A 23251-nucleotide genomic window follows, 5' to 3' on the forward strand; every position below is an offset into this window, starting at 1 on the left:
TTTAGTAACATGACATCAGAATAAGATTAGAGGTCTATTTTTAAAAATCAGATTTTCTAAACTATAACTGTTTTAGAACATTGTATGAAGAACTTATCTAGTCATAGTTACTTGTAGTCAGGATTTTAACAGCTTGCAACAGGTAATGTTTTGAATATAAATATCTTTCCAAAGTGTTACTAATGGTAAAGAGATAATTTTCTAGGCTTCTATTCTGCTGCTTGAAGTCAGAACTGCTGATGGAGACAAAGGCACGAAAGTGTACGTATTCCGGATTAGCAACCCAGGAACCCATCACTTCTGAAGACTCTAAACTGTGCTGTCATTTTGTTTTTATATGCATTAAAATATTTGTTTTAAACTGCTGTAGATATGTTTGTGTTCAAACAGGTTAAATTGATCAGCAAACTCAATAAAAAGTAAGATGTGTAATTATTAAAGTTTTCCATCAAAAAATAAATTAAATGATTATGGAATAATGTAATATTAGAGCAGGGAAGATAAATCAGTTGAACCTAATTATCTTTTATTTATTGTACTCTTGTCCTGTTGCTGTTCTTTTCTGCAGGAGGGAAGACCCCTGATCCTAAAATGAATGCTAGGACTTACATGGATGTAATGCGAGAACAACATTTAACTAAAGAAGAGGTCTGTGAACCTGCTTTTTATTTTAATGGTGTTGAAAGAATGTAAAGAAAGTTGAGATTAAGAGACTTTCATGTTTCCTTTTTATTTGCTGCACAAGTAATATTTTAACATTATTAATAAAACTTAAGTTGAGAAAGAACCTTATTCAAAATTCTAACACCTCCCAAATTAAGCTTTTCATATTTCTGTACTATCCTTTTCTAGGGCCTGGCCCCTTGGCCACATGTATATGCATATATATCTTACAGTGGATATATCTGGGGGTGGATTGATGGTGTGTGCCTGAAGTCAGTGTGTAAGGGAAAAGTCAAAGAGTAAAATCATTTTTTGAAAAGCCTCTGATTCTTCCATAAAATTTAGTTTGAATATGGGTGGAGAATTCTAACGAATTCCTGCTGGCCTGCAGAGATTGCGGTGTTTTGTTCTAATAGTTAATTTTCATAACTTTATTATAAATATATAATAGATTTGTTTGTTGGATGAATTAAATGCGGTAATGGAACCCTACTTTAAAATCATAGGCTAAATAAATGTGTATTTTTTGTGACTATATTATATATAATATTTCATAGTTATAACAAAATTTTGAAAATTTCACTTTTATTGCTTTTCTAACTTATTACATAGTCTTAATTACTATTTATGAGTTTTATGTAAAACTGTTTTTCATTGGAAGCATTTTGGTTCACTACCATTGACTGAAGATTTTACTTCATTAAGTGTATATAAAGCAGTGCGCTCTACGTAATAAATTCTGTATTTGCTCATTTTATATACTGTGCGGAAAGACAGTATATAAAACTTGAAAATACAGGAAAGAGAGGGAAAATAAGGAATGGGTCCACCAGTAGCATAGAAAGGAGAATGAGTGAAAAATAAAATGGCATTATATAGAAATGACTCTGCTAATGATATAAGAATATATTGAAAATGTTTTAAAGATGCTCACTGTTTATTCAAATATTTTTCAGAGAGAAATTAGGCAACAGCTAGCAGAAAAAGCTAAAGCTGGAGAACTAAAAGTCGTCAATGGAGCAGCAGCATCCCAGCCTCCCTCAAAACGAAAACGGCGTTGGGATCAAACAGCTGATCAGACTCCTGGTGCCACTCCAAAAAAGCTATCAAGTTGGGATCAAGCAGAGGTAATTTCTTTTTTTTATTTTTTATTATTACTATTTTAAATTTATTTTTCTCATGGAATATATTAGTCTGCTTTTGTTGACACAACAAGATAACCACAGACTGGGTAGCTTAAACAGAAGACATTTTCTCACAGTTCTGGATCAAGGTGCCAACCGGGTTAGTGTCTGGTGAGAGCTCTCTCTCCGGCTTGCACACATCTGCCTTCTTGCTGTGTCCTCAAGAGGCCTTTGCACACGTGGAAAGAGCGAGGGAGCTCTGGTGTCTCTTTTCCTATAAGGACACCAGTCCTATCAGATTCATGTCCAACCTTGTGACCTCATTTAGCCTCATTACCTCACTAAAGGTCCAATCTCCAAGTATAGTTACAGTGAGGATAAGGGCTTCGACATGACTTTTGGTGGAGACATAGTTTAGTTCATAACATGGGGTAAAGGAATGTTCCTTTTGGAATATTAATTATAGATATGTAAGTATGTCACGTTATGTGGAGGTTGAGTATAACAGTGGTCTTCCTCATTTTTTAGATGGATTATTTAAGTCTCTGACTACAGGTGTCAGATACATAATGCTACTGCGTTTCCTTCATCAGTTGATTTTTCTAGAAACTTTTTTTTTGGTGGTAAAATGTATATAAAATTTACCATTTTTAACCATTTTTAAGTGTACAATTTGGTGGTATTGATGACACAGTGTGTGTCAAGTACCACCATGATTTATTTTCAAAACTTTTTCATCACTTCAAGGAAACTCTGTGATCATTAAGCAATAACTCTGTCCTCCTCCCCTTCAGATGACTTTTTTATGCTTTTCTCTGTGAAACCTGTAGTACCTCCTTAGCTGCTGCTTTTTTTGAGGGGGGGGGTGGTTCGCGGGCCTCTCACAGTTGTGGCCTCTCCTGTTGTGGAGCACAGGCTCTGGACGTGCAGGCTCAGCGGCCATGGCTCACGGGCACAGCCGCTCCGCGGCATGTGGGATCCTCCTGGACCAGGGCACAAACCCGTGTCCTCTGCATCGGCAGGCGGACTCTCAACCACTACGCCACCAGGGAAGCCCAGCTGCTTCTTTTTTAGTTTATGACTTTGCTCTCTCTTTCCCTCTCACCCCAAATAAGAACAATTAAAAAGAAAAAAGTATACATATTCCCACTGTGAAATCTACTGGTATGCCTGTATATGTTCTCGTCTTTGCTTTTCCTTCTCTTATAATGTGAACTATTGGTACAGGTTGACCATCTAAAGCTAACCCATCTGCTTATGTGCCATTTCCCATCTCTTATTACTCAAGGACTCTCATGTAACATCAGTTTTTTTCTCTGTACTCTTGGTTATTATCATGAGCAAACACATTTTACTGATCTTCATCTTTAAAAACAAAAAATACCACAAGAAATCTTCTCTTGACCATAACTTCCCCTTCCAGCTACCATCCCATTTCTTGCTCTTTTTACCACAAAATGCTTTGAATGAGTTGTGTATCTATACTTGTGCTCTGGTGCTTTTGCCTGCACTGCTCCACCAAATCCTCTTTTGTCAAGATGACTTAACCTCCTCATTGCTAAATCCAAAGATAAGTCTCAACCCTCATATTATGCAGCATATCAGTAGCATTCGACATTCTTTGATACCCTCTTAAACCAAAAAAAAAAATTTTTATTTATTTATTTACTTATTTATTTATTGGCCGCGCCTCATGGCATGTGGGATCTTAGTTCCCCAACCAGGGATTGAACCCACGCCCCCTGCTTTGGAAGCACAGTCTTAACCACTGGACCACCAGGGAAGTCCCTTGGTACCCTTTTCTTTCCTAGCCTCTGAGCTTCAGTCTTTCTTGATTCTTGTAATACTCACCTCAGTGACTGCTGCTTTTTAGTCTTGTTTGCTGGATCTTCCTCAGCTTCCTAAAATTTGGGGTACTCTAATGCTAAGTCCTCAGGTCTCTTTTGCATCTAAACTAACTCCCTAGGTTCTCATTCCTATCTTTACATACTATATTTATAAGACAGCTCCCAAATTTACAAATCCATCCATACTTCTCTGTTCTTCAGACCTGACACATTTATTTTGATATGTATTTGATAGGCTTTTCAGAATCAGTATTTATAATAAAATTGATTTTCTGTACTCACTCCCTCCAGCCTGCTCCCATGTCTATTGGCTCAAACCAAACCCTTAGAAATCATTTCAGGGTCATCCTATACTCCTCTTATTCTCTTCCCTGGCATCCTATCCACAAATGCATTTTGTTGGCCCGACCTTTAAATATATTCAGGATCTACCCACTTTTCATGACCCCACCACCCTAGTCTAAGTCACTGTTGACTCTAGCATAGGCTACTGCAGATTTATTTACAAATAAGGAAAAATGTGTCAGGCCATGGCATTGTTTTCCCAAACCCAGAATTGAGATACACTAAACCTAGCACATAATTTCCAAACAGTTTAGTTTTAGATCTTGAGGAGTCTCCATTTGCTTGCTGATATATGAGAGGATTTGGTTCTGTATAATATGTTATTACTAACTTAAATTCTGTGGTTGATATTCACTGCAAATTTTAAAAACTGACATTCAGTGCAAATTTTAAAAACAGAGAAAGAGAAACTTGTCCTTTTGGTATCTGTTTAACTGCAAAGGAGACCCAAGAGTTGATGTCTATCTCATAAAAGCTGTAGAGAGTCAGACCATGTTTTCTTTCACACTTCTCATTTAACACAAGTCCATCTTAATTATGATTGTGGGAATTACAGCGGATACTAGGAAACATCTTTTCCTACCTGATTGAGCAGGAAGAGCAGTTGCTGAAAATGAGACTTTTGAACAATTTATGTTCTTTACTCATCTAATTGAGAATTTCTCAACCCTGAGTAATATGTAGAATCTTTTTTTTTTTTTTCTTTTGCGGTACGCGGGCCTCTCACTGTTGTGGCCTCTCCCGTCGCGGAGCACAGGCTCTGGACGCGCAGGCTCAGCGGCCATGGCTCATGGGCCCAGCCGCTCTGCGGCACGTGGGATTTTCCCGGACTGGGGCATGAACCCGTGTCCCCTGCATCGGCAGGCAGACTCTCAACCACTGCGCCACCAAGGAAGCCCTATACAGAATCTTTTGAAAGGAAGAAATACTGAGTCTTATTTGCAAACATAAAGCTAAATAGAACTCTTGGGTTGGATAGAACATCCAACTTTAAAAGAAATAGGTAAAGTATACTACAAAACTTACAGAATTATTTAAATACAGATTTTGTTTTGCTTCACTAATTCACCTGCTGTTTTTGATATGATATTGTCTGCACTCTGCAGGTTCTTTTGCTTTCGTACTGTCTGATGTCCTACATTGCTCACTACTTGTCTCTATTCAACTACCATGGAACCTTCAATCATTTAAGTCAACTTCTAATCTTGCCAGCATCAGAGCAATAGTATTATAGATGTGATTCTAAATATAACCTCTTCTCAGGGATTTGAAATAATGTCGCAGTATCTAGTTATAATTACCCAGGTGATCCAAAACATGCTTAAATTAATTAAACACACACAAAATTGAACAAAAACAAAAATATTCTTAGTGGGAACTCATGAGTCTCTGTCTCTAAGACCCAGTTTTGAGATGTGCTGATATAATTAAAGGTGAAATTCTTGAGATCTTGACAGAGAAACCTTAATGTTTTCCCAAAGTTACGGAGCCATTAGTGGCGTAACCAAAATACATTGTTTTTTAAATTAGGGCTTTTTTCATTGCTCCAAATTAAATCTTTAAGTTATTTTTTGTCATAAACATATTTGCTAGAAAGTAGGTATCTTTTAAGCAGAAGGATAATCTATTCTCTTAATCATGAACTAAAACATTTAATTTTTTTTGTTTGCTTAGCAGGTTTTCTAATTTTTATGTGGGTGTATGAAATAAATTTTTTTTGCTCTGTTAAGACCCCTGGACATACCCCTTCCTTAAGATGGGATGAGACACCAGGTCGTGCAAAAGGAAGTGAGACTCCTGGAGCAACCCCAGGCTCAAAAATATGGGATCCTACACCTAGTCACACACCTGCGGGCGCTGCTACCCCTGGACGGGGCGATACACCAGGCCACGCGACACCAGGCCATGGAGGTGCAACTTCCAGTGCTCGTAAAAACAGATGGGATGAGACCCCCAAAACAGAAAGAGGTACTTCTAGTGGAGTTTGGGTGTGTGCTTGGGTAAAATGTTGATTTGATGAGTGGTATGTTTATGGCCAAAATCTGTTCTCTCTGGTCCTAGGAAGACAGATAAATAAACAGATGCTTTTGGGACAGGTAAAGAACTGAGCAGATGATATACCTAATTCTTTTCCCTTCTTGAAGAGGTTTAAGATTTATTTTAGGAAGAACATTAGAAGAAAGTAAAGTTTGTATGCCATAACCTCTTTTTTATTGTAGTATAATATATATAACATAAAATTTATCATTTTAACCATTTTAAGTGTACAATTCAGTGGCATTAAGTATATTCACAGTGTTGTGCAACCATTACCTTTATTCATTTCTAGAACTTTGTCATCATCCCAAACAAAAACTGTACCCATTAAGCAATAACTCTCCATTCTTCTCCCAGCCTTTGGTTACCTCTCATTTACTTTCTGTCTGTGTAAATTTGCCTAAATACCTTGTTTTTTGTGTAAACTCTCTAAAGCTGTATTTCATTAACTGTTTATGAGATTAGCGTTGGGAAGTTAAGATTTAACATTACATCTGCTATATTAAAATTTTATAAAGAATTTTTAATGATTGGGCAGAGTGCTTAACATGAAATGTAGGGAATTCCCTGGTGGTCCAGTGGTTAGGACTCGGTGCTTTCACTGAAGGGGCCCGGGTTCCATCCCTGGTCGGGGAACTAAAACTAAGATCCCACAGGCCGCATGGCACAGCCCAAAAAAACCCGGAAAAAAATACAATGGATGAGAGAGGCAGTATAGAATTGTACATGCAGAGTAATCTCACTCCATGGAGAAATGAAAAGTGGCCCAAGATACATAAAGTGGCTGTCTATGGGTTGTATGTTGTGGGTAGTTGAAAAAATCCTTTGCTCTGTTTTCCTGTTCCTCGATGGTTATCATTTATTGTTTTTGTAATCCGTGGAAAAGATACAGTCAAGGAGAATAAATATGAAATGAAACATTAAAACTTAAATGTGTCTCCATTTTAGGAATATCCTGTTTCTGAAATTGATCAGTTTAAGTATATTAGTTGTCTGAAAATAGTCATTTTTTGACAGTGGTTAAAATTTTAGGCTTATTCACTCCTTTTCTTTAAAGATACTCCTGGACATGGAAGTGGATGGGCTGAGACTCCTCGAACAGATCGAGGTGGAGATTCCATTGGTGAAACACCAACTCCTGGAGCCAGTAAAAGAAAGTCACGTTGGGATGAAACACCAGCTAGTCAGATGGGTGGAAGCACTCCTGTTCTGACCCCTGGAAAGACACCAATTGGCACGCCAGCCATGAACATGGCTACCCCTACTCCAGGTAGAAACTTTATCATTGGAAATAATTTTTTCCCCTTATTAGTATTTTGAATTTTTTCTTTGTGGTTTTTCTGTGTGCCATTAATGCCTATTTTTAGCAAGAATAACAGGATGTAAAAAGAAGTCTTGGTTTGAGTTTATAATATAAACAATTAAATGTTAGAATGGATTTTAACTATCTTATATCCCAAGGATCTGTGTAATGATAAAAGTCTTGCACTACATAGATTGTTACAGAAATTTGCTTTTTTGGTAGGTCACATAATGAGTATGACTCCTGAACAGCTTCAGGCTTGGCGGTGGGAGAGAGAAATTGATGAGAGAAATCGCCCATTGTCTGATGAAGAATTAGATGCTATGTTCCCAGAAGGATATAAGGTAAAAACAGTGAATATGAGTGTGGTGGTTTTTAGGATAGAGATTTTTTTTTGGCCACGCTGCGTGGCTTGCAGGATCTGAGTTCACCAACCAGGGATCGAACCTGGGCCCCGGCAGTGAAAGTTCCGAGCCCTAACCACTAGACTGCCAGGGAATTCCCTGGATTTTATTTTAAATATTCTTTGAAAATACTAACTGGTCAAGTTTGCATTGGCCTTGCTCAAATTTACTACTGCCGTTTCATTCTTTAGCTGTTTCCAGGTATATTTCATTTCCAACATTAGATCATGGTTATTTTACTTGGTGTCTCACAAAATCTTATGTATTTTAGTTCATGGGTTGCCAGTGGACACGAAGAATGTTATGTTCTCTCTTTACCATAGCAACTTGAAGTTCATTTTGAACTATAAAATCGTCTAGGTACCTGTTACTCAAGGACCTTTTGCTGGTCTAAAAGTGGTCATATAGCTGATGTTATAACCAGGGCTGGAACCTAAGTCATTTGATGGCCTTTACAGAGCCTTTTCTGCCAATGCCTATTGCTTTTTTAACAGTTTTTATGTATGTATTTCCCCCTACCCCCTCATTAGGTTTGTATTAGAGTATTTGTTTCAAGTATGCATGAACTTACTGCTTTATAACTTCTTGTACCCTCCGTGTAATGCTGTGGGTATAGTCACTCTCCAGCCTACTATTGACTGGCTAAGTGTCTGTTACAATTGCATTCATTGATTGGTTTATCAATAGGAGGGGGAAAATCCTCCTTTGTGAATCTTTTTTTTTCTAATACAAGTTTTTTTCTTTTTTTTTCCTAAGAGGATAGTCATTACATCTTTTTAAAATTTATTTATTTTTGGCTGCATTGGGTCTTCATTGCTGCGCGTGGGCTTTCTCTAGTTGCGGGGAGCAGGGGCCACTCTTCGTTGCAGTGCGTGGGCCTCTCACTGCGGTGGCTTCTCCTGTTGCGGAGCATGGGCCCCAGGTACACAGGCTTCAGCAGCTGCAGCACGTGGGCTCAGCAGCTGTGGCTCGCGAGCCCTAGAGCACAGGCTCAGCAGCCGTGGCGCAGGGGCCCAGCTGCTCCGCGACATGTGGGATCTTCCCAGACCAGGGCTCGAACCCGTGTCCCCTGCAGTGGCAGGTGGATTCCCAACCACTGCGCCACCAGGGAAGCCCTCCTTTGTGACTCTTGAGTGAATTTTTTGGGTTTAGTCAAATGTTGTGTATTTACAGGGCTTTGGTGAATATTTTGGTTGTAGTTTTTATGCAGTCACTCATTTTTGTAGAACGACTTAAATACTAAGATTTGTTTTTGTAGAGATTTACATGAATTTTTAATTTATTACTAAAATATAATATTTTATACATTATGTGCACTTTGAGCTTATTTCAATTTATATTACATTGGTTCACCAACATGTTTATATAGACTAATGTTTGAAAGTGATCAGAATTTGTAAGCCCACTTTGTGTATCCTCATATCCCCCTACTTCTAATACACTTAATTTAAATTTGATGAGAAATAGTAATACTTATGTATTTTAAACTTATAAATAAGATAGAAAAATGGGATTGTTAATTCTTGCCTCTAAGCAAAAAGCATCTTAACTGCAAATATTGTTCATTTTTGTTATTATTTACTATGTAAAGTTAAGAAAATCCTAAACTGTCTTTTAACTGTATTAGGTACTTCCCCCTCCAGCTGGATATGTTCCTATTCGAACTCCAGCTCGAAAGCTGACAGCAACTCCAACACCTTTGGGTGGTATGACAGGTTTCCACATGCAAACTGAAGATAGAACTATGAAAAGTGTTAATGACCAACCATCTGGAAATCTTCCATTTTTAAAACCTGATGATATTCAGTACTTTGATAAACTTTTGGTAAGTGATAATACCAGAAATAAAATATTACTTTTTATTTAGAAGTTACAGTATCTCCACTAACCTTTAAACTTTTTACTTCTTACTGTTAGGTTGATGTTGATGAATCAACACTTAGTCCGGAAGAGCAAAAAGAGAGAAAAATAATGAAGTTGCTTTTAAAAATTAAGAATGGAACACCTCCAATGAGAAAAGTAAGTACCAGTTTATTAAATCATCATGTTCATTATAATTTTAGAGATTCTCCATTTTATCATCAGAGCCTTTAAAATATGCTGAAGATTCTAATACAATTAGTGGAATTATGTGGGGTATTGTATTAGTATCATATGTGGCTTGAAGATGGTTGATCCTTTAGGAGAAGTTAAGGAGTTTTATATTATACTCTGTGACTCTTTCTATTAAATTACCCTTTTTTTAAATTTATTTTTTATTGAAGAATAGTTTACTTACAATGTTGTGTTAATTACTGCTCTACAGCAAAGTGACTCAGTTATACATATATATACATTCTTTTTCATATTCTTTTCCGTTATGGTTTATCACAGGATATTGAATATAGTTCCCTGTGCTATACAGTAGGACCTTGTTGTTTATCCACTCTATATATACCAGTTTATATCTGCTAATCCCAGACTCCCAGTTCAACCCTCTCCCACCCCTCTCCCCATTGGCAACCACCAGTCTATTCTCTATGTCCCTGATTCTGTTTCTGTTTCATATATAGGTTCATTTGTGTCATATTTTAGATTCCACATGCAAGTGATATCATATGGTATTTGTCTTTCTCTTTCTGACTTACTTCACTTAGTATGATAATCTCTAGTTGCATCCATGTTGCTGCAAATGGCATTACAGTAAGTCCCCTACATACTAATGAGTTCCGTTCTGAGGGTGCATTCATAAGTCCAGTTTGTTCTTAAGTCCAACAAAGTTAGCCTAGGTAACCCAACTAACACAATTGACTAGTTATGTAGTACTGTACTGTGATAGGTTTATAATACTTTTCACACAAATAATACATAAAAAACAAAAAATAAAGCAGTTTTAATCTTACAGTACAGTACCTTGAAAAGTACAGTAGTACAGTACAGTACCTGGCATACAGAGGCATGTTTGCATCTTTGAAAGTTCACAACTTGAAGGTTTGTATGTAGGGGACTTACTGTATTTTATTCTTGTTTATGGATGAGTAGTATTCTGTTGTATATATGCACCACATTTTCTTTATCCATTCATCTGTCGATGGTCATTTAGGTGTTTTCCATATCTTGGCTCTTGTAAATAGTTCTGCCATGAACATGGGGAGGGGTGCATGTATCTTTTTGAATTATATTTTTGTCCAGATATATGCCCAGGAGTGGGATTGCTAGATCATGTGGTAACTCTATTTTTACTTTTCTGAGGAACCTCCATACTGTTTTCCACAGTGGCTGCACCAACTTACATTCCCACCAACAGTGTAGGAGGCTTCTCTTTTCTCCACATGCTCTCCAGCTTTCAGTTACCCTTTTTGAATTAACTGAAAACATTGAGCCTTTAGCCCAAGAGTTCAGACTTCAGAGTAATTTTGATGGGAATGAACTCATGCTATTCTATGTAAGGTGTCTGAAGTTTACACTAAAATATTCAGTTACAGAAAACCGTGGAGTAATTAATTGGCTCATGCTTATAATAAAGAAATATGCCTATTACTCTTTTCTCTTCCAGGCTGCATTGCGTCAGATTACTGATAAAGCTCGTGAATTTGGAGCTGGTCCTTTGTTTAATCAAATTCTTCCTCTGCTGATGTCGCCTACACTTGAGGATCAAGAGCGTCATTTACTTGTAAAAGTTATTGATAGAATACTATACAAACTTGATGACTTAGTTCGACCATATGTGCACAAGGTTTGTTCTCAATTTGTGTTTCTAATGGTTTGATTTTATTTATTTATTTTATTTATTTATTTTTTTGGTTTGATATTTTTTAAGTAAAAGGAGTTAGTGGATTTTTTTGACCAGCTTATTATTAGGTGTATTTGTGAAATTTAAAAATTCTAAAAAAGTAACAGCTGATGTTACACATTCACAATAAAAAGGGAAATTTCAACCCCTTTAAAGATATTCAGTTAACCAATGTTAAATTTACATGCCCTCCCAGACCTTTTTCTTTGCACAAGCATACATACACAAATACATGTGTAAATAGATGTAACTTTTTGCCATCTTATATAGTGGGTTCATATTATTCATATTTTAAAATTTGCTTTTATTGATATTAGAATGAGAAAATGTATGTTTCTATACCATGCCATTTACTACTAAGAAGCATCTTTTTGCTGATGGTAATTATGGTTTAGAATTGTAAAATGCAGATGGGCGTGTGTGTGTGTGTACTGTGTGTATTTTATAGTCTGTGTAGTTAACAGTGCTCCCAAATACTCATCTTTATGTGGGGTTTCAACTTGTGTGATTAAAATTCTTAATTTGTCCCTTGATTAACAAAGTCCTGGTAATTATAAATTCCCTTACATGTACTGTTACTTGAGCATTGCATCAGTAATTGCTGTGAAAATGTAGCTCCTTCTCTTTTTCAGATCCTGGTGGTCATTGAACCATTGTTGATTGATGAGGATTACTATGCTAGAGTGGAAGGCCGAGAGATTATTTCTAATTTGGCAAAGGTATTTATGTTTCTGGAGAAGAAAGTTTTATATATGTTGATAGGATTATTTGATTTTATTATTTTTTTTAATTTATTTTTTTGTTTTGCGGTACACGGGCCTCTCACTGCTGCGGCCTCTCCCGCTGCGGAGCACAGGCTCCGGACGCGCAGGCCCAGCGGCCATGGCCCACGGGCCCAGCCGCTCCGCGGCATGTGGGATCCTCCTGGACTGGGGCACGAACCTGTGTCCCCTGCATCGGCAGGCGGACTCCCAACCACTGCGCCACCAGGGAAGCCCGGATTATTTGATTTTAGAATGGAATGATTGAGGGTTAATGTTATCAACTCATGACTGTTGCTTTTTTCTTAAACTTTCAGGCTGCTGGTCTGGCTACTATGATCTCTACCATGAGACCTGATATAGATAACATGGATGAGTATGTCCGTAACACAACAGCTAGAGCTTTTGCTGTTGTAGCCTCTGCCCTGGGCATTCCTTCATTATTGCCTTTCTTAAAAGCTGTGTGCAAAAGCAAGAAGTCCTGGCAAGCAAGACACACTGGTATAAAAATAGTACAGCAAATAGCTATTCTCATGGGCTGTGCCATCTTGCCACATCTCAGAAGTTTAGTTGAAATCATTGAACATGGTAAGTTGTAGTATAACTGTCTTTTGTAAGACAGTTTTCTGAAATTTAGGCTACTGATTCTTGGAGAGAGAAATGGAAGGTAAACTACACAAACACCATATAGTTTATGATTGGATTTGTAATATTAGCTGCTAATAGGCTGTGGTTCATACTGGCTTTTGCCTAATTTTGTCTAATGGGAACAGATTCTGCAATTTGACTAAATGGCTAGATATGTTTCTAGAATCTGCATGATGCTATGGAAGTTAGGTAATGTTGCTTAGTTAAAACCTGTGTTTGGTTTTTTATAGGTCTTGTGGATGAGCAGCAGAAAGTTCGGACCATTAGTGCTTTGGCCATTGCTGCCTTGGCTGAAGCAGCAACTCCTTATGGTATCGAATCTTTTGATTCTGTGTTAAAGCCTCTATGGAAGGGTATCCGCCAACACAGAGGAAAGGTAGATTTACCAGTTTGATTTCATTTTTCTTTTTATTTCTACTCATTGAAGTTCAAGTGACTTAAAGCTAATTTACTAAGTATATATATATTTTTTATTTTAAAATAGGGCCTGGCCGCTTTCTTAAAGGCTATTGGGTATCTTATTCCTCTCATGGATGCAGAATATGCCAACTACTATACTAGAGAAGTGATGTTAATTCTTATTCGAGAATTCCAATCTCCTGATGAAGAAATGAAGAAAATTGTGCTGAAGGTAATTGTTCCAAATTGTTGCTGTTCCAGATTTGTTAATCTAAATGTGTTTCATGGTTCAAAGAGAATTTTATATCATTTTAAAAAAACTTGTGTATTAAACCAGGACTGTGATTACTATTATTATTTTTTAACATTTTAGGTGGTAAAGCAGTGTTGTGGAACAGATGGTGTAGAAGCAAACTACATTAAAACAGAGATCCTTCCTCCTTTTTTTAAACACTTCTGGCAACACAGAATGGCTTTGGATAGAAGAAATTACCGGCAGGTAAGCTTTTATCATAAAATAGTTTCAGAAATTCTTTCAGCTGATCCTTTAGTCAGTTTGAATGCATATTACATAAGTTATTTTTTGCCTTGAGAAACTCACAGGTTGTTTGTGTTTGATTGTGAAAGGAGATGGATTTTAGTCAGCCAGTTAACTTCCATTTTGCTTTTGTATTCTAGGATAGATAGCCAACTATAAATTGACATTTTTGTCTAGTAAATGAACTGCTTAATCTGGCTAGGTGAAGCATGAATACAATCGTAACCTTAAATCTCCTTGACTTAGACTCATATTTAAATGTTTTTGGCCACCTTTTTCTTAAAGTTTTAATAGTAGGAGCCATCTGTCCTCAGCATGCTTACTAGCTAAATAGTATCTTTAGAATATTCCATTTTCATGATGTCTCTTCATTTCCTTGGAAAAGCAGTAAATTAAATGATTTTTCCTCCTCTTTTTAGTTAGTTGATACTACTGTGGAGTTGGCAAACAAAGTAGGTGCAGCAGAAATTATATCCAGGATTGTGGATGATCTGAAAGATGAAGCTGAACAGTACAGAAAAATGGTGATGGAGACAATTGAGAAAATTATGGGCAACTTGGGAGCAGCAGACATTGATCATAAACTTGAAGAACAACTGATTGATGGTATTCTTTATGCTTTTCAAGAACAGACTACAGAGGTAATGATACTAATTATTAGGCAAGTTGCCACTGACTTTCATATTTGTAAAACATATTTTCAAGTAAATATTATCACCAAAGAGTAATTAAATTTGAAATAATTTTTAAATGTTCATGTTCTCATGCAGTTGGCTACAAAGAAATACTCTTCTACCTCAAATTTTTAGGTTAGATTTTTGGAAACGGAATATAATTATATTTCAACTGTTTAGTCACAAACTGAATTCTTGTTCACATTGAATGTAGGTTTTAAATTTAACTTGGCTTTTTTTTTTTAAGGACTCAGTAATGTTGAACGGCTTTGGCACAGTGGTCAATGCTCTTGGCAAACGAGTCAAACCGTACTTGCCTCAGATCTGCGGTACAGTTTTGTGGCGTTTAAATAACAAATCAGCAAAAGTTAGGCAACAGGCAGCTGACTTGATCTCTCGAACGGCTGTTGTCATGAAAACTTGTCAAGAGGTAAACTTTTATATCAGATTCTTATTTCTTCACCAAAAGGAGTAATGTAAACCGTAACATTTCATCATCATCATTTTTTTATTACAGGAAAAATTGATGGGGCACTTGGGTGTTGTTTTGTATGAGTATTTGGGCGAAGAGTACCCTGAAGTATTGGGCAGCATTCTTGGAGCACTGAAGGCCATTGTAAATGTAATAGGTATGGAATTTGTTGGTCATGTAAGAATTTTTTGTTTTGTATTTTAAAGTTTCTTTGGTATTTTGAAAGTAAAATAGAGAATCCTATTTAGGAGTTGACTAATGAATGTCTGATACTTTTTTTTTAACCACTGAAAATTACAGTTAAGTTGGGATGTCACAAGAATCTTAGCTCCCAAAGTCTATTTATATTTTACTTTAAAAGAGAGAAAGAGGGCAAGTTTAGGACCTGCAAGAGAGGAGGAAGTAGTCACAACTCAAAAAACTTTGAAGTCATGGGATAGAGGGCCCTAAAAAAATTGTGTGTCACCTGAAATATATGGGAGAGGAGGTGGTGGGTGGAGAGAACTCTAAAGTTTTATATATTTATTCAACCTTGAATTAGTAAATGGTTATGGTAGGTTTTCCTGCTTGCTATTAAGTTCAAGGAACAATAACCAGAGAGAAAAGTGAATTGATCAAGTGACCTCGTTTTTATTTAAATCCAATTCTTTTAAACTGTCCTTTCAGTTCTTTATCCAAAGTTAAAACAGAGGTGTATTACAAACGCTCTTGGGTGTGGAGAACAAAGCTTTTCCTCTTTAAGGGCATTATGATGGAACAAACAAATGGTCTCCTGTTTTATCCTTCATTATAAGTGAATGTAACTATTGCAAAAGTAACTTCTACGGAGTTTAGAGGGACAGAAATAACCTATCAAGAGGTCGAAATAGCTGGCTGTGATAGCCACTATTTTTCTCATTTTAGTAAGGGGTTTTTATACAGTATAGGAGGTCTTCAAACCATCGCATTTACATATAATCCCCAGTTCAGCCCTTTCCTCTCTCTCTACTTGGAGATACTTGCCAAAAATCAGTTACTTGGCCACTTGTGGGGCTCTGGTTTGCAGGGAATTGTAAACCATATTGTTGGTCAGAGAAACATGGGAAAAGCAATGGAGAGAGAATCAGAGCAAGCAGTTCTAGTTAGAGCAAGAGCCCCTGCCAGCTGCCTCCTTTTTTCTCTCTTCATAGGTGTAAATACCATCCAAGTATGCCCTGCATTGCAGGGAGACTGGAGATCTGTTTGTTTTGCAGTTAAAGGGTAAGGGGGCCCTTTCTGGAAAATTTTGCTTTAATTTACATGTCTACCTCTGGCTTATATTGTTGTGTATGGCCGGAACATAAGCTGTCCCCATATTTAAATGTCAGTGTACAAATACATTTCAGAACCAAATAAAACTTTTTTTTGTTGTTGAGTATCCATCATTCTTTAAATCACTTCACTAATTTCTTTCATTTTTATGCATAATCAGAAGTTGTTAATAAAAAGTTAAAAATTCTGCGTTTGATCTGAAGCTGGGGCTTTTTCTTTCCATAGGCAGCTGTAAGTTTGTATTTATGCCTAGTCACGTATATTACATTGTTAAATAAAAGGTAAAATGAACAAAGGTTGCAGTTCACGTGTTAATTGATAGTGTGTTTGACTTCTGTTAAATAGGTATGCATAAGATGACTCCACCAATTAAAGATCTGCTGCCTAGACTCACCCCCATCTTAAAGAATAGGCATGAAAAAGTACAAGAGAATTGTATTGATCTTGTTGGACGTATTGCTGATAGGTAAGCAGATTACCTAAACATTTTAATAAGCAGTATTGTGTTTCACATTTAGCCACTTTTATTCACTTTGCAAATTTGCTTATTGTTTCTAATGTAAGTATATATGGTCAGGCTAATATTTCAGTAATATTTTCAAATTTGAATGGTAATGAGGGAGTGGCAGTATATTTTTAAAACTAAACCATCCTTTCTGAGCAGTAATAATAATTTTATTTAATGCTTAAAATGAATTGGTAATCATGTTTTGAGAACTGAATTTGCAGATTTACCTTTTAAAACTTATTGTTACAAAAAATTTAACTTTTTTTTTTAAACTAGGGGAGCTGAATATGTGTCTGCAAGAGAATGGATGAGGATTTGCTTTGAGCTTTTAGAGCTCTTAAAAGCTCACAAAAAAGCTATTCGTAGAGCCACAGTCAACACATTTGGTTATATTGCAAAGGCCATTGGGTGAGTATTATTTACTTCTGTGTATTTTTTTTTTTTTTTTTTTTTTTACTTTGTAATAGACCCATTGTAGTGTTAAAAGGTGTTTCCATTTCTGTAGACTCTCTTTTAAGGCAAGGTATGAGTAATGCAGTTAGAATAGACTTTATTTATGTTTTTTAGAATAGACTTCAACCACTGACCTTCAGTTTTTGAAATGTTTTCTTAAATGTTAAATTGAATTAAAATAGATGGAACAGTTTAAAATTTCATTTAGTCACACTTCACTATTTTCAGAAGAGGGAAACAGTACCATTTCAGAATAATTTCAAATTTTGTTGGTCCTTTTAGGATATTGCTTAAAATATTAAGGCCAGTTCTTAGTAAAACAATTAACATAATTCAGTTTTTATGTTAATGCTTTATGTGTTTTAAAAATATTTTTCTAAAATTAATCCACAGACAACTGAATGATAGCTATTTTATTAGATAACCTATGGTTATTTGCTTCTGCTCCACCAGAACCAAACTAGAAGAAACAGTCATTGTAGAAAATGAGATACTTATGTATATGTGGCTTAATAACTAAATATTTTCAAGCAATAAAACGTAACAAAAGTTGGATTATTTAATTAGAGTCTCCCCACATGCCTTTTGGTAGCAATAATATTTTTTCATCTGTGATGTAGTTAAGAAGTTGGCAATGAATAGCTGTTGTTAACTTTTTAGTTCCTGTGTCCCTTTAAATTTGTGGTAGAATAAATGCTTAAAGAAGGAGAATAAATGTGGTAAAGGTGTGTGGGAGGGAGGATTTTGGAAAACAGATTTTGTGTGTTGTGGCATTGGAGACCACAGTTTATATACTACTGTAAGGTTGCCTGCTCTAGTGGCCATGTTCTGACCACTCAAAGAATTATTCAGTCTAAACATTTAATGAAATTTCTTTTTGTTTTAGGAAATATACTAAAGACTGTAAATTATATTTGAAAATGAAGCCATTTGAATTTTTTCATTAAAATGAACACTTTAATTTAAATGAAGTTCTTAAGTAGAAACCGTAATGCCAGTGACTTGAAAGTATTGCATTTTAGCATAAAATTACTAAGTTCCCAGTAATTACTTAGCATGAAGTTCCATTCCTTTGATTATTTTTCTTCCCTCCAAAAAAATTTTGACTTGTAAACTAACAGTTTGCTGACACATTTATTTTTTTCCAGCCCTCATGATGTATTGGCTACACTTTTAAACAACCTCAAAGTTCAGGAAAGGCAGAACAGAGTTTGTACCACTGTAGCAATAGCTATTGTCGCTGAAACATGTTCACCCTTCACAGTACTACCTGCCTTAATGAATGAATACAGAGTTCCTGAACTGAATGTTCAAAATGGAGTGTTAAAATCACTTTCCTTCTTGTTTGAATATATTGGTGAGATGGGAAAGGACTACATTTATGCTGTAACACCACTCCTTGAAGATGCTTTAATGGATAGGTAAGTGACTTGAACTAAATGCAAGAAAATAGTTATAATTCTTCTTTTATTTTAGAACTTATGGAAGTAATTATTATATGACCTATTTGTTGTGATGTAGTTAAAGAAGGGACTATTAGTCTGGATTTTTATGAAACTATAAATAAATTAGGACTATTATCTCTAAATAAGATAGATGCTATAGTGGTTCCCCCAATTTTTTTTCCAAGTGCCCCCTCCCTGTTTTAATAGCCCCCCGCCTTTTGGCCACACACATAGCTCACAGGATCTTAGTTCCCTGACCAGGGATTGAACCTGGGCCCCGGCAGTGAAAGTGCTGAGTCCTAACCCCTGGACCACCAGGGAATTCCTGATCAACTTTTGTTTTAAAAATTAAAGTCAAATATAATTAGAGGAAATGTTGAGCATGAGCTTATCGGTATGGCAAAGAGACCCGATCTTTTTAGCTTTTTGTTACGGCAGATGAAGCAGAGGTTTCTATAAGGCTTTTGAACTACTGAACATAGCCTGCCAGAGCCACACTATTCCCACTGCAGGCCCCCAGTTATTCAGGTGGTGACCACTGATAAAGTACTGCTTGAAGTGATTGATAGAGTCCTGATACCAAGAAACATTACTTTAGTTGGGAAATTTACTAAGGGGGAATACAGCTTCACTTCAGTCTATGCCTAATAGATTATTACAATAAATAAGAGAAATAAGGATGCTAGTAACTAAGTTCAGATGTTTTTTCTCTTATACCTTTAAAGTACTCTTCCTGCCTTTGAGGGTAAAGAGTGTGAACTTGTTTTTATGCCCTTCATAGACCCGTTATCTGATGCTTGTAGTCAGTTGAATAATTGTGGAATAAATAACTCAATGACTTGTCATAAACATAAGTTCATTTAAAACATGGGAGGTGATAAGAGTTCTTATTTCTGAGTTTGAAAAAATTATTGGTCCTTCTCTTCCTTTCCCTAAATTGAGTTCTTGAATGAACCTTTAAAAAAAATTGACAAGGGAAGAGATTTAATCTCAATTTAGTTATCTGTTGTATTGAATTACTTTCAAAGGTTTTAAGTTTACAGAGTTTAAAATGAGATATTACTGTTAATCATTCGTATGTAAGAGTCATGTGTTCTCTCTCATTTTTAGTAGCATATAAAATGTACACTGTGCTCGGCTTTCTTGCTTATATTACTTTCAAAGAAAAATATGGTTTATTTTTGAGCCAGAGTGAGGTTTGAGTCGTTAAAGCAAAGTTCTCAAGTAGAATCATTAGTCACTCTAAAAGCATTCTGTATCAGATACATAAGGTGTGGGGATGACTCTGCATTCATTCCATGCACTGAATTTGTGATTTAGTTTCTAATGGGCAGGCATGTATCTTCTGTGAAACTAAGACTGTATCTTAACAAAGAGCTTTCTCCCCCTCTGTTACAGGGACCTTGTACACAGACAGACGGCTAGTGCAGTGGTGCAACACATGTCACTTGGGGTTTATGGATTTGGTTGTGAAGATTCACTGAATCACTTGTTGAACTATGTATGGCCCAATGTGTTTGAGACATCTCCCCATGTAATTCAGGCAGTTATGGGGGCCCTGGAGGGTCTGAGAGTTGCTATTGGACCATGTAGAATGCTGCAGTATTGTTTACAGGTAGGTCAAAGATTTTTAAAAGAGTACTCATTGAAAAAAGTAATTTTAGTTGAATTAAGTCACTGTTCCTAATTATCGGTAGGGTGTGTTTTTGCCATACGGGAGAACAGTTGTGAGGGGAGGGAGGGAGGATTAGATTTTGTCTTTGCCCTCTGCAGTTTTGTGCAATTGCCATCTTGTTTTCTCTCTCAAAGGGAAATGCTTGCAACCATATCTTTATGGTTTGTTAGTTGTGTTAAGGTTGTGTATTTCTTGAAGTAATGTAGCCTTTTAATTATTCTAGGGTTTGTTTCACCCAGCCCGGAAAGTCAGAGATGTGTATTGGAAAATTTACAACTCCATCTACATTGGTTCACAGGATGCTCTCATAGCACATTATCCAAGAATCTACAATGATGATAAGAACACCTATATTCGTTATGAACTTGACTATATCTTGTAACTTTATTGTTTATTTTGTGTTTAATGCACAGCTGTTTCACACCTTAAACTTGCTTCGATTTGGTGATGTAAACTTTTAAACATTGCAGATCAGCATAGAACTGGTCATAGAGGAAGAGCTAGAAATCCAGTAGCATGATTTTTAAATAACCTGTCTTTGTTTTTGATGTTAAACAGTAAACGCCAGTAGTGACCAAGAACACAGTGATTGCACACACTATTCTGGAGGGCTTTCATTTTTAATTCATCTTTATGAAGATTTAGAATTCATTCCTTGTGTTTAAAGGGAATGTTTAATTGAGAAATAAACATTTGTGTACAAAATGCTAACTTGTGTGTGTTTTTTGAACATGACTTGTAAAATACGGAACTTTGATAAAGTACTGGTTTGTGTAGAATAAGTGGCTTTATATCATTTTCTGTCACCTGGTTTATAGAAAGTAGCAGAATACAAGTGATATAAAGTGATGGCATCTTTGTCAAAATTCCATTGTTCTGTTGATAATGACATTGAGAAGAGTAGCTTTGGGGGTGTTCACCTCAAACTAGTACAACCCTTCCATCACCATAGAAACTATAGCATCTTTGCTGAACTGTCTTGAATAATATTATTTTGCACTTACATAGCGCCTTTCATCTCTTGATTTCTCAAAATGCTTTATGAACATGCTTAAGGGAAGTGATTCAAGTCATATCCAACTCTTGATGATTCTGTGTAGAACGTGGGGAAAGTGTCTTTACTTTAAAACTGCCTTGTACCTATTGGGAGTGAGGCTACTACTTAAGTAATGCTAGTTAGAATAAGACAATCTTTGGGCTCTTTTCCCATGTCATAAGCCACTATTCAACAATATATTTAGTAAATACCTGTTAAGCACCTACTGTATACCAGCCAGTGTGCTTAGTTGTAGGGATGCAAAGGTGCTTTTGACATGCCCCTTGCCCTTAAGAAATGCAGTATAATGGAAAAGGGGAGACATCTAGTTACAGATTAGTTATGTACTGATATTATACAATGGTAGCAGCTGAAATGTCTAGGTTTGCTTAGTTTTGCATTTAGTAATCAGATAATGAATTGATCTGTAGGTGTCAAGCATAAACTGAAATGCCATTTAAATCTAGAGGAACCAAGCATTAAGGCAGTAATGTTTTATATATAATAAAGTATATCTTCAGTTTTCCCTAATTTTCTGGCTAAAAATTTCTTAGTCCTTCACTTCCCATAGCTGTTTTATTTTGTCTCCTTATGTAATAGTATTGAATACTTCTGTGCAGTCTAATGGGAAATGAGCTTCTGCAGCAGCCTAAGCATAGGATGACTCTGCCACAGTAAGTAAAACCAATATACTGAGACTAGGAGGTTTATTGATTGAACTGTTAATACTTAGGGCTCCCTGTTGTGGAGGCTTACTTGAGAAACAGCTTATAATTGGCTCACTTGTACAGAATTGATATTGAGCATTAGCTGACCCTCCAGGCAGAATTTGTAACTCGTTTCTTGTGTGACATAACTTTGTGACAACATGGTAATGTGTACTAAATTTCCAAAATTATCTTTTTAGAAGTTTTTGTAATAATAGCCCCCATACAACTTTAAATCTTGCTTTTCTCTGTATTCGATGTCAGATGACCTTCAGTAATTACTAATCATGAAAATTGAATACAATGGATTTCAAAGGGAAAATTTGGTTTTAAACCAGTCTTGGGGAAATTTAGTTACATTTTCGCTTCAGGTACTTGTATAACTTGAATTTGCTTGGGCCCTTGCTCTTTATGTAAAACATCTGTGCTTTGTAGTGGCAGTGTGGAGCAAAGGAGGCTTTACCTGTAAGTGACTTTTTACTGATACAAATTTGAGGACAGAGAGGTGAGGCAAATACTGAGGCCTACGATCTTGAAAGTTGGGACCAAATCGAGGCTCACAAATGTTTGGATTATTTTACATACTTACTTGAATAAGGAAAGCATTTTGTGAGGTACTCATGTGAAAGACGCTATGTGAAGTTTTAACTATCTTTCAAAGACTTTTTCTTTCGCACTTTCCTTTGGTGTTTCTTAAAGCCAGACTTAAGCAGGAAGAAATTAATGTTCTTAAGGGGACAGTAGGTGGGTCTTTCTGTGGGCTTTTGCTGGTTTTTCTGTGGGCCCTCTAATGGAAATGATCTCTTTGGCTGTTCAATTTTTTTCTTATTGTATTTTTTAAATTTGTTGTATGGTGCCCTGTGAGCATCAAGTACCACCAGATGAATAAAACTTCTTATATCTAAAGTCTTAGAGCAGTTTTTAATCTTAGTTGACTTTGTATTGTTCCTGTACTACACTCTGTTGTGGTTGTGCCATTTTAATAATATTGAGCTCTTTGGGTGGTTTTCCAAATATGGGAACTTAGTATGGAAAAACCGAAGAACTTTTTCTTTAAAAGAAACTGAAGAAGACAATTGCAGTCATGTAGGCTCAGTTGTTGGGTTCTTTGGTGTTCAATGCTTCTTAAATCCCACAAGGTTACATAAAG

The 23251-nt window shown here is 36.2% G+C and overlaps 1 protein-coding gene across 6 annotated transcripts in view; it reads left to right on the plus strand.

Moving 5' to 3' along the window:
- SF3B1 (splicing factor 3b subunit 1) overlaps positions 1-23007 on the plus strand; it is a 63948-nt gene extending 40941 nt beyond the window's left edge. For 2 of the 6 annotated variants that reach the window (XM_060152391.1, XM_060152392.1), the window contains exons 5-25: positions 569-648; positions 1620-1790; positions 5710-5947; positions 7074-7286; positions 7542-7663; positions 9351-9548; positions 9641-9742; positions 11259-11438; positions 12128-12214; positions 12574-12844; positions 13135-13280; positions 13389-13535; positions 13677-13802; positions 14261-14482; positions 14763-14945; positions 15033-15144; positions 16623-16743; positions 17062-17193; positions 18387-18659; positions 20082-20298; positions 20582-23007. In XM_060152391.1, the coding sequence (XP_060008374.1) occupies positions 569-648; positions 1620-1790; positions 5710-5947; positions 7074-7286; positions 7542-7663; positions 9351-9548; positions 9641-9742; positions 11259-11438; positions 12128-12214; positions 12574-12844; positions 13135-13280; positions 13389-13535; positions 13677-13802; positions 14261-14482; positions 14763-14945; positions 15033-15144; positions 16623-16743; positions 17062-17193; positions 18387-18659; positions 20082-20298; positions 20582-20740 (3500 nt within the window). In that variant the 3' untranslated portion in view covers positions 20741-23007. Of the gene's footprint in view, positions 1-85; positions 649-1619; positions 1791-5709; positions 5948-7073; positions 7287-7541; positions 7664-9350; positions 9549-9640; positions 9743-11258; positions 11439-12127; positions 12215-12573; positions 12845-13134; positions 13281-13388; positions 13536-13676; positions 13803-14260; positions 14483-14762; positions 14946-15032; positions 15145-16156; positions 16227-16622; positions 16744-17061; positions 17194-18386; positions 18660-20081; positions 20299-20581 lie in introns of those variants that run through there. The other 4 variants (XM_060152393.1, XR_009541109.1, XR_009541111.1 and 1 more) reach the window with 4 other exon arrangements.
- The last annotated feature ends 244 nt before the right edge of the window (positions 23008-23251 follow it).

Source organism: Lagenorhynchus albirostris, chromosome 6 (assembly GCF_949774975.1).
Source record: "Lagenorhynchus albirostris chromosome 6, mLagAlb1.1, whole genome shotgun sequence".
Classification (NCBI taxonomy): Eukaryota; Metazoa; Chordata; class Mammalia; order Artiodactyla; family Delphinidae; genus Lagenorhynchus; species Lagenorhynchus albirostris.